Source organism: Diabrotica undecimpunctata, chromosome 7 (assembly GCF_040954645.1).
Source record: "Diabrotica undecimpunctata isolate CICGRU chromosome 7, icDiaUnde3, whole genome shotgun sequence".
Lineage (NCBI taxonomy): Eukaryota > Metazoa > Arthropoda > Insecta > Coleoptera > Chrysomelidae > Diabrotica > Diabrotica undecimpunctata.
In genome coordinates this window covers 141,579,791-141,592,386 of record NC_092809.1, presented here as the reverse complement: position 1 = coordinate 141,592,386, position 12,596 = coordinate 141,579,791, and the positions used below count along the sequence as shown (strand labels likewise).

Below are 12,596 nucleotides of genomic sequence, written 5' to 3'. Positions count from 1 at the left end.
TTGCTGTTCTTGTTTGTCCTAATCTTTATGTAATTTCTTCCTCTGTTGTTGCCTTTTTCGTGGTTATAAACCCCAAGTATTTGAATTTATCCTTTCCTTTGATTGTTACGTTGTCATCAATCTGTAGATCTTCTATGTCTTCTTCACAAAAAAAGACTAAAGTGATATGGACATGTAAGAAGAACTAGCGACAGCAGATGGATAAAGAGAATAACCGATTGGAGGCCCATAGGAAGGAGGAAAAGAGGTCGACCCAGAAAATCCTGGAGGAACGAAGTAGACGACGCCATGAGTAAGGGAGGCCTAAACGATGGAGAATGGGACAACAGAGAGAGATGGAAACGGTTGAGCGAGGGAAGGCAGTGAATACTGTATAATCCCTGAATATATTGTTGTGTCTTTATTTAATTCTAATTTATTGTTCTTATTTTAATTTATTAAAACACACGGTAATTTATATCAATTTATTAAACTACTGTACAACAATTTATTTGACGAACGTTACAATTAAATAGCGAGCGCGAGTCTTCAAAATTAACTGTTTTGGGTCAGAATTTATCGTAACATTGCCCCCCTCTTAAAAGATGGTTCCTCCTGGAACCTTGTCGGGACTGGAACCGGAACGGTATGCTGGTATCGGCAACTGGACCCTCTTTTACAACTTCCAGTTGTATAAAAATGACAAGGGACGGTTTTCTCTCCGCACCATTAACTATGCGGATTGCAACAGACTAACACCTGGACTTCGGTGTCTTTAAAGATCTCCTCCACCATATTTCGGATAACCCTCCAATCTAATTGGCGGCACTCCAACTTTGGCATGGCTAACTTTTGCACGTCGGACTCTAGTACGTGCTCTCTCAATTGAAGTAAGGCTTCCCATACATCTCGGTAGGTAGGTTGGTCACGGGCAGTGTCTTTTGTTACCAGGTAGAAAAGGTAACGTGATGCTTCTTGGAGTTTCAAGGTTTTCCCAGGAGCTGGCACTTGGCATTGAAGTTCTGCAACTCGACCGAACTTCCTTCGAAAGACGGATGCCAACTCTGGTGCGTCTTTGATACTGGCCGAAATGGTAAGGGCCAGCGAGTAGTCATCGGGGAGCGCGAGTAGATCTTGCTTTTCTTCAGTGGTAACACCATGTCTTGCTTTACCGGTACCTCCATAGGCACCCATGAATTCCTTAAACGTGAGGTCAGGCAGATCTTGGATTTGGTTTACTTCCACTTCTTCATCTACGTCGTGGTCACCTTCGAAAGACGCCAGCCGGTTATGGTGTACTATCATAGGCTTTCCCCTCGGAATCTTGCTTATTCGGTAGATGACATCGTTGATGCTCTCCATAATTAAGTATGGGCCTTCCCAAAACTGCTGCAATTTGGGAGAACAACCTTTTCGTTTCTTGTGATTATAGAGCCAGACTTTGTCGTTCTTCTTAAAGCAACCCTTTTCGGCTTGTGTATCGTACCGTTTCTTCATTCGGTCGCTAGCGATCTGAAGATGGGAACGGACCAACTCATGTACATCGTCAATTCTTCTTCGTAATTCGATCACTATGAGCTCATAAATCGTCGTCATTTTCATAATTTAAAAATATTCTCTTCGGAACAATACTTGTTATGATTATTATAAGTCTAATTTACTTTTATCCCACTTCTGACACCACTGTTATGTCTTTATTTAATTCTAATTTATTGTTCTTATTTTAATTTATTAAAACACACAGTAATTTATATCAATTTATTAAACTACTGTACAACAATTTATTTGACGAACGTTACAATTAAATCGCGAGCGCGAGTCATCAAAATTAACTGTTTTGGGTCAGAATTTATCGTAACAATATGTAATAATCAAGTAGCAATAATCAACCGTCGTTGTACAAACACGTGAACACTGAATAGTGCCTCCCTTGCATTTAAAAATGTTTAATATTTAAATTCCGTAAAAATTTAAATGCAACCGTTTCCACCTTTTTTTTTGCAGGTATGTGATACTAGAAAATTTAAGGTATATGCTGCTACCCAATAAACCCAGCGAACCAATATACTTTGGTTGTCGGTTTAAACCCTTCGTAAAACAGGGTTATATGAGTGGCGGTGCAGGGTACGTGTTAAGCAAAGAAGCGCTTAAGCGATTCATTGAGGTAAGTGAACATTTTAGCCATTTTTTCAGTTGATTTAAATAGGGGTAGGCATTTATGGACGGTTATGTGTGTAATTCCCGCGAATGTGTTGTTGCTATATGAAAAATTTAGTTGGTTTGCATTATTTCCTTTAAAGTTAATTGTTCGACATCACAGAATGCCATTTTTTAACACAAGGTCATTTGGTCGTCGCCCATGTTGTTGACGGATAGGTTTGATAAAACTTTTTATATTTCATAGAGTAAAAAATGTTTTTATTTTTATTTAATGTAATACTTTCTACATTTCAAGTAGGAGCAGCATATACTGTAACACAACAAACGATGGACAGTGTTTGAGGTACACAAAATGAACGAGGACGCGTTGCTCAGAGTCGGCAGAGATGTGGGGGTGGTTGTTACGCCATTCTTACTATCCAAAAAAAATTAAGGAAAAGAAAATTAGAAGATGATGACTACTAGAGCCAATTGCTCTAAAAAATATTGAATAAATAAAACAAAGAAAAAATGTATGCTTTCTTGTTCACCATTCCCTTTTCTTCGCAAAACTGAAGTAATTCAAGTGGATTGTGCATAGTACTGCCGACTAGAACGCATTTACGTCCCCGCTAAAAGTTTCAGAGCAGAACAAATCATAAGTTAACATTTTCTTAAGAAGAGGAAAGCTCGAGAAAAAAATTCTAATATATACTATAAAGTCTGATATCGTTTTAGCTTCTAAACCATATTCAGCATTAAGATTTGCCTTCATATATGGTACATTTGTGTACGTACCCAGTTTCGAAGCATACAACGCCCCAGACTTTGAGGCATCTTTTTATGGTCTTCTTTGGCATATATTGTTTGAGCGAACTTTATACCTTGAAAGCAACCATACTTTCATCTACTGCAACATTTCTACTTGTATAAAAGTTCTGTTGAAAGATCTGCTGCAGTTGTGTTATCAATGGCCTTACTTTGGACAGTTTGTCAAAATTGGGGCTATTTTGTCCTCTTTCCATATTTTCATTATTGTTTAGATGAAGAAAAGGAAGTATTCTTAAGAATCGTTTTTGACACAAACTCTTGACACGTGCATGTTGATATTTGTTGACCAATAATGTCTCAAACTAGGTAGTGTATGAAATCCCATTATTATAAGAACCCCTAGAAATGCTTTTAGTTCTTCCTCAGTAAGCCGAGATTATTGTGATTTTGTCGAGCGTAAAGGTTTGACTGTGTAATTACACGAACGACGAACACATTAGTAGAATGGCAGAGGATAGGATAGTACGAATAACATGAGATAAGTCACCAAATGGACGAAGAAGTATTGGCAGACCAAGAAAAAGATGGTGCGATAATTTAAACAAATTAGAAGGCTAATATTGAAGAAGAAACAGGCCTTAAAGCCTACATACAAGAAGGAAGAAGAAGAAGAGGATCTTTGTTCGTGAACAAAGAAAACACTTCGAATGGTAAATTTATATTGACCGGTTTTGCTGTGCCAAATGGTCTTGTAAACGGCGCATTCGAATATTTTTGTGCATCAGAAGCCTTCTTTCTCCATTTATATGTTTCATTGCACCTTATTGTGCAATGTTCGTGGCATTTCTATTGGTTCTTTCTATGCTCTTCTATTCTATTCTCCTCTTGGTTCTTTTCTATTTCGTTTTCGCCTGAGAAAGTTTCGACGTCGTCAAAACTTCGATTTGTTATTACTTGAGAGTAGAAAGCTTTATCATCCATGGAGTCATCTGAATCAATATCAAGAAATTCAACCAAATGATGACATCATTGGATAATAAAGTAATAGTCGCGTTGGATGCAGCCGACATTCGGTTGGAAATAGGAAGATCGTTTTCTGCATCAGAATCACTCTCAAAATCTGAATTTATGGCTTGTTGGTATGGAATACCATCTATGTAATCAAATAAATCATCCTGAGTCATCTTTTGTAAATTTTGTAGTATATTGCGGTGTTCCATTTTACTGCAAAGATACGTATAATTGTTGCATACAAATACTTTGAAAAATTTGGGCGTAGGAAATTTCGACACTAAGCAGGTAGCGACTAAAATTTAATGGCAATTTTCGACACCAGCCCCAATTCCCGTTTTTATCTTACAGGTATATTCGACACCAAATAAATATATCTGCGACATAAATAAAATACCATAATTAATTAATTTATTTATTTTAATAAAAGTAATGTGCATTTTATTTCTTTATAACTGTAATAATATCTAAATATAATACAACTAGTACCTAATTTTTGTACATTTTACCGTTAATATACTTGTATACAATGATTTATTTGCTATTATAGGAATGATAAGATACAGCTTTTATAAAATCTAACCTACGTATTTGTTGGGATCGTAGTTTATCCATCATTTTTTCCAAAAATGCCAATTTAGCCTTAACAGTAGTATCTTTGATTTTTGCTGATATATGTAAACTATTTATTTTGACATAAGTGTCTACTTGAAATTCTTTTAACTTTTCAATAAAAATAAAAATAGAAGGATGTGTTGAATAAAAAGAAGAATTAAATCTCGAATGAAAGGATTCACAGGCATTTGTGGTCCTCGCAATAGACGGATTCTGATTAGACCATATGTGTGGTGGAAATAGAGCGCTATCGAAAATGTAATTTTCCAGTAAATAATCTGCATATATATCAAGTGTTGCGTTTATAGGTTTATATGACATTAAATCATAAAGAAAGCATTCTTCAACTTCTGCTGGATTTAAATAAGTTAAACCAAACGTATGCCTTAACCATTTTCCAATTTCTGAATTTGTATCCTTATATTCTTGTACCAAACCCAAAGATTGAATTTTTTTAAACCAGTTTTGGTGTAAGTGAAAACGGCATCCACTAATTTTTGCATTGGGCCACATATACAATAAAGCACAGTGAATTGCTTTTTCAAAGTCCACAAATATTTCAGTTGGCTCTAATGATAATTAAAATGTTTCAAAAATCTTAGACCTTAATAAAGAAAATAAATTTTTGTATGTCATTGACAATTTGTCCTTTAACAAACAGTATGCTAAAGGAACATAATGTCTATTTTCCAAGCCATGTATAGTAAATAATTGTAGAAAATATTTGGTACTGTATGAAAATGTACCATCCATATACAAAGTTTTTAATTTACACAACAAACAAATATTTGTCTCGCATGAAAATACAATTACATTTAATTCAGGATGATTTAAAAACAAAAAACCTTCATTGCGACAGGTTTTAGGAGAATAATTACTAACCGCGTTATGGACTTCTGATATGCTTCTTGGTAACGGACCTGGTAACAGTTTACGACGACAGTTGTAAATGTTCTTTCTTATGCTAGCTATGTCAGGAACCGTCAGCAAATTGGCATCACACTCAGCAACAGCAGTTCTTGTAATTTTGGCAGGCTTTTCCGATATGTCCTCGTGGGCTTTTCTTTTACATGCATTGGTTACCATCTTTACTTCAAGCTTTTTTGGATCGGCTTCATGATTATGTACCAAATCACTTCTTGTGATGGTGAGGTCCTCACAGCCTATTGTAAACACTTTTGCGGAACACTTAGTGTTTCTTTGGATGCAGCGCCAAAATATCTCGCCGCTTTTTAACACTTTCTGTTTCGAGAACGAATGATGCTCCACCACTAATAAATCTCGACCACGGGAACTTTTTATCAAACTCATTTTTTAAATATCCGTATACGTGCACAAGTCAACGTCAAACAAGAAATAAATTACAACTGAAATAATTTAGTCACAAGTACACAAGTGCCACGCCCCCGCCGTGACAATAAATATTGGGAAAACCCGCTTGTCCTGCTTGGGTGCAAATGTCCATCGCCGCTAATTACCTACCTACCTGCTTTACGCCGCGGTGTCGAAATTTCCTATAATAAAATTTGACCCTTCGATTACCCCAGGTACAAAGACAATTTGGTGTCGAAAGTTCGCCCGCCGAAAAATTTAATGACTTAAACTACCGCACAGCAATTTTATTCTTAGAAATAATAATCAAGTAAGTCAGATCTCATGAATCATTAAGCTTTTATGCTGATGTTCAATTCTGTGCGTGGACAAGTTATGAAACCTCGTTTAAGGTTATATGCTTCTCCAAGGTATGGCTTCTCCTTGTGGGAGATGGTATTAAGATCAAGAGTAAACATTCCTTTTAGAATTGTTGGACTTTCTTTAGTAAATGCGTGGAGTTTAGCTATGGCTACGTCCCCTCCTAGGACGTGTATCGTTGCGTAATGAGATTGAGAAGCCACAGAAAACCAATCCCCTCTGTCATTTGTACATTTATAGCGACGCTTATGGAGTGAATGTCGAGGACATTCACTTTTCAGCATGTAGATTGGTGTTTTGTGTGTTTGAATTTGGTGGTGGCTGACGAGGAGTGTGCCCTCAGGGTTTGTGTGTTGGCAGAGGGTTTAACAAGGATTAATTTCTGATTTGACGTTGACATTTTCGCAAAGTTGCCGCCGTACCGTCAGGATATCAGAGAATTTAGGGAATTATGAAATGTTATAATGTAACGTTTTTATTATTACACATTTATCTATTCTATGTTGTTTTGGCATTTTGCTTTTAATTAGATTTAATAAATAATTGCTAATTCACAACATCTTTGGTGTGTTGATATAATACAAAACTTTGCGATATTGATAAAAAATACACATGGCAGCTCTGGAAATAATAATAACAGTCCCTAACTGTTTCATTTAGAAATTTAAGGCGCAGTGACGTACTGTTTTTTAAATGATTGGCTTTTAATGTATATTATTGTTTTTCGTATCAAATCGGTTCTATAAATTCTACTTTATTGATAATGGGGTATAAAAGTAAAGTATTATAATAACTCTAAAATTGTTGTTAGATCATTTTTAATTTGTTGATAGTACTGTGACGACTGTTGAATTGAGCAATTAACTTGTGAAATAATGTATATCGAAATTAAGGAAAAAATAATGGCAAGCGTGCATACATGAGTGTTTTGAATGACATCCAAAAGATATATTTCACCAGAAAAGTTTCTTGTATAGGTACTCTGACTGTACAAATCAATCTCAATGTGGACAAATTGTGACTTATATAATTCAATCGTATCAAATGAATCTGCACAAAAAAATTATTCAATATATGTTGATATTTCTTTCCTTAAGTCGTAGTTGCCAATATATTTTTCTAGATGTAGAGATTGAGTATTCGTCTTACATTATTATTACATATGTTTGCTATAAGAAAGTGCCTTATCTATTGCTACAACGGTGTCCGGAAGTTTATTGTAGTTTTATTTGTAGTTTTCCCAAAACCATTTTTGATAATTCTTACACTTCATATCTCCGAGACAACCGTCCGATTTAAATCGGAATTGCCACCTCAGATGAATCCGGTGGTTATTTAATTTCCATAATTAGGCCATGTCGTTTTGATACTGTCTTCTGCAGATCGCTATAATTGTGAACACCAATTATTGTACTCTTTTATATAATCAGGATTTAAGTACGTCTCATGTATGAAATGATTTGTTCGAATTTCGTTGCGGATTTGTTTAATTTTCCTGAGATAATCAAGTCTAGCTAAAGCAGATATAAAAAACTACCGTCCTATAACACTCCTCAATGTAATGTATAAACTCCTAACAAAAATTTTAACCAATAGATTAACGACAAAATTCGACGAATACCAGTCGAAAGAACAAGCTAGTTTTAGAAAGGGATTTAGCACAAATGATTATTTACTAAGTATGAAAATACTTATAGAACGAGCAAATGAATACCACATTCCTCTATATATAGCGTTCATAGATTTCGAAAAGGCTTTCGACAGTGTCGAACATTGGGCAGTGAAAAGTTCTTTGATTAACAGCAGAATTGACCACAGATATACGGAACTAATAGCCAATATATATATATATATATATATATATAAATACGTTCAAATTATCGGGTATAGTGGTCTATAATAAAAATCTTTCTTTTTTCTAAATTACTCAATATTTCGCTATTTATTTAAAAGCTTCCTCAGGAGTAAACTAAAAACAATTTGAACATTACAAAAAATGGCGTACAAATACATTTTAAAACACTTACAGAATTTAAAAGATTTTGCAAATAAAAACTGACATTGAAGTATTTGAAATATTGAATGTCAAGATTAAATTGTCTTAAGCACGTTCGTTACAGCTATACGATAAAAAATTAAAATTATTTCAAATGTAAAAATAAAAATAACAATAAAAGAAAAGTTAGAAGAATAATATTTATTTGATGAATACGCTGATGATAACCGATAAAAAAGAAGAATTATTTGAAACGATGAAAGAACTGGACGTAGAAGCTGGAAAGATAGGCCTTAATATGAATTACAGCAAGACCAAAATCATAACAAATACAGATGAAGACATCAAAATGAGGATCGGACAAGATGAAATAGAACAAGTTCAGGATTATATATATATATATATATATATATATATATATATATATATATATATATATATATATATATATATATATATATATATATATCTGGGTCAAACTATAAAACTTAACATAGAAAACCAAACAGCAGAGATAAAAAGACGAGTTAGACTGGCATGGGCAGCATTTGGCAAACTAAGCTACATTCTTAAAAACAAAAAGATATCCAGAGCATCTTAAGACCAAAGTATACAATCAATACATACTCCCTGTTCTCACTTATGGTTCCCAAACGTGGACATTTACAAAAACAAACATGGACAAAATCATAAAAACTCAAAGAGCAATGGAAAGACAAATGTTGCACATAAGACTAATGGATAAAAAGAGAAAGGAGTGGATAAGAGAGAAAACAAAAGTGAGGGATGTTAGACAAGAAGTTGCAAAATTGAAATGGAGATTTGCTGGACACAATATAAGACAAAAAGAAGACCGATGGAACAAAATTCTTATAAGTTGGAGACCGTGGGAGTATAAACAAGCAGAGGAAGGCCCCAAATGAGATAAGCAGATGATATCAAGAAGCACGTGGGCTCTATCCACGGTAGAAGTAGATAGGGAGAATCTCTGGAATAAAGTAATAATTAACATCCACAGACGATATATTCCAGAACAAAATAAAAATAGACAAAAACTGACGAAAATAATCGTCAAACTCCAATAAATAAAAATACATTCGATCGCTAGTTTTGATATATTAAGTTTATTGACGCTATTTTTATGAAATAAATATGAAATTAATATTTTTAAGAAATGTTGAATTTTTTATCTAATAGTAACATTGTTCATTACTATCTACTATCAGAATTATTATTATCGAATGCCAGTCAACTCTCCGTTCATTCCTTGATATACAATTCGTATAAAGATTCCATTATTTCAATAAGCAATAAAATATTTCTTAATCGTCATAAACGATTTTAAAGTCGCGTTCGTATAATTGTTGCTCAAGTTTACATCTGTTTTTTTCGATTCGAAATGATACGAATTGGGTCAACTATCTACATTAATTATAAATTTTTGTCACATTTGTTTGTATAATAAAAGTATAGAGTTGTTTATAGTCGGCACTATCTGTAGTCTCTATACAGTGAAAAACTCTTTATAGTGAAATTTTTCAAGTCTCAAAATGTTTAAATTAAATTACATCATGTAAAACACTGTTCTATAGCTATTGTTACACATCTTTAAATTCAATTTTATTCAAACGCCAACAATATTACAATACTTATTTACAACTTTTACACAATGACCACTATGCACTCAAATACTCCTGGATGATATGAATTAACGACGATATGAACTACCTTGGTTTTAATTCTAGCTGAAAACTGGATGCAGTAGATTAGATCGTTTATTGTCTGCAAGACAGTGTATGGGCTCTCCCAGTTTCGTTGAAATTTCGGACAAAGTCCTTGAGATTTTATAACCATACTGGGTCACCCATTTAGAAAATTGTCCCAGTAGCATGCAGATGCATGTCGAGCCTGGCCTTGGCTTTTTACTTTAAAGCTTCAAACTTTTAAGAACAAATTCGTAGACTTATTCCCATTTGTTTTTCAAATTTTCAATGTACGTCAGGAATGAACGTTCTTCTTCGCAGGGAGGCAATCTTCCGAAAATAAGATCATGAGGAAGCTTCATTTCTTTTCCGGAGATCATTATTGATGGAGAATAACAGGTTGCTTCATGTTCAGAACTTCGACAGGCTAACAGGAATAGAAAAATTAAAGTATCCTAATCGATTTGATTAACTGCGCCAAACATTGGTATTGACAACCATTTCTATTATGTCTTTCGACCATTCCGTCTGATTGAGGATGGAGAGGCGTAGTGCGAGTTAAATACGTATTTTCAAATTCCCGTATGATTAATTTTGTCTGTCTTTAGTCTAGCTAAAAAGTACGTATTACTTCTGCCGTGTAACCAATTTTGTATTATATACACATTTCTATCTCGAAGTACCTATTAAAAAGTGTTTACATTTCGTTCTAAGTAGTCTGGCTCTAAGGTATAAATAATGACCAGATGCAGAGTTGAGGTATGTAGGTTTTGGCGTCCGATGGCGGCAGATGTTAAGTAACCAGTCTCCTAAGTACAGTTTTGTGTCGATAACTCGATAATGAGTTTTATCATGGGGCCGCAATCGGAAGCTCCCCTCATTACCAATAATAACATCTCCTGTTTCTTTGTTTTATCTGGGTCGATCAGATAAAATTAGATTTATACCTACTGTCTACCTACCTATTTAGTACCTACCTTTTTTGTAAGAGGCGCTTCCAGACACATGGCCTCTAAAGATGAACGAGCTTGAGATCATGTCCTGGTAATTTCGAATTAAGTGTGAAAAGACATTTCATGATATATTTCTTTTATAACTGAATTAGAGATGTATGTATATAATTAATTTTACGACTAAATTTCCATTTATTATAAAGTTACATATAATCATAAATTTCATTTATCTACTGTGTATAGTACGTGTATAATTTACGAAACTAAAAGCTTTTTCGGTCGAAAAATTCTAAGCTTACCTATCATTTCTTATTTTTAAATTAGAATTAATTTACCTTTTTTTTTTGAGAAATCGCCTATTTTATTTAATCTCGTGACGGCAATTTATTTAAATATTAGTTTATTGTTGTCTATATACAGGCTGTTTCAAAAAAAGGTAACCTCGTCTCTAGGGTAGGTAAAAAACTGAAAACTAATTGGGGTTTGCTAAGTAAAAAATTTTTGTAACGCCATCCGTTTTCAAGATACAGGGCGTTGAAGAAAAAAAATTTACGCATTTTTTACGATTTTGCCGAAACTACTGGCAACATTGTAATGAAATTTTATACGAATATGTTTTGGAAGCTGATACATCCCATGAATTTGTTTTTATATCTGATTCTCATAGAGGGCGCTAGTTACACGGATCGTAATAAGTATTAGTCAATATAACTTTTTTAAGAGTATAATTATTAATCAAAATTTCAAGTAAACTTAAACATCATTCAATTTTACACGAAAAAGGTACTCTTGGTAAAACTCGATACTGTGTACCGTTTTCGGAATATTTTGATTTGAAAATTATGAAGTAATAATTGATGCTGGTAGTAATGATAAAGTTCTAATAGGTATACCTCTATTTTCTCCAAGTGTGCCATGGAAATCTGACATTTATTGATTGTTATGACGATAAATCAACAATAATTAGAGTTTTAAAACCTTGTTATTTGTAAAATCAAATCAAAATGTACTCAAATGTTGAATACACTGACATGTTATTAACCTTAGGCGAATGTTTAGGATGTTCTAGTGCAGCTGTGACACGTTATGCAGAAAAGTTTCCTAGAAGAAACTTACCAAGTAAAAAAACATTTAGAGCCGTTGAACGACGTTGTCGAGAAACTGGGAATGTGAGACCAAATAAAATAAATTCTGGTAGACCAAGAACAACAAGAACAATTAATAAAGAAAATAATATTTTAAATTTACTTGATCAAGATCCAACAGTTAGCGTAAGGAATATAGCAAGACAAACAAATACTTCTTCTTCAAGTACTTGGCGGATACTGAAAGAACAGCAATTACATCTTTATCATTACAGACAAGTCCAAGAGCTCTTGCCAGATGATCTACCGGTTAGAGTGGATTTTTGTGAAACATTGCAACAAAGGACAGCCCACAATCCAAATTTTTTAAAATGCATTCTTTTTACGGACGAGGCCACCTTTACGCGACAAGGTATGTTTAACTCCCATAATGCATACTACTGGTGTGATGAGAATCCACGAGTCAAAAGGGTATCACATTACCAACACTCATTTAAAGTTAATGTTTGGGCAGCAACTTTAGGTAACAAATTAATAGGTTATCATATTCTACCTGGAAATTTAAATGATGATATGTATCTTGATTTTTTTAAACAATTCCTTATTCGAGATATTAGAAGATTTAGCGCTAAACGAGCGAAGATCTTTATTT

The 12,596-nt window shown here is 33.9% G+C and overlaps 1 protein-coding gene across 1 annotated transcript in view; it reads left to right on the top strand.

The window, feature by feature from the left end:
* LOC140445936 (glycoprotein-N-acetylgalactosamine 3-beta-galactosyltransferase 1-like) overlaps window positions 1–12,596 on the top strand; it is a 35,165-nt gene that overhangs the window by 9,330 nt on the left and 13,239 nt on the right. Inside the window, exon 4 of the mRNA XM_072538382.1 lies at window positions 1,984–2,143. Coding sequence (XP_072394483.1) covers window positions 1,984–2,143 — 160 coding nt within the window. The remainder of the gene's footprint in view (window positions 1–1,983; window positions 2,144–12,596) is intronic.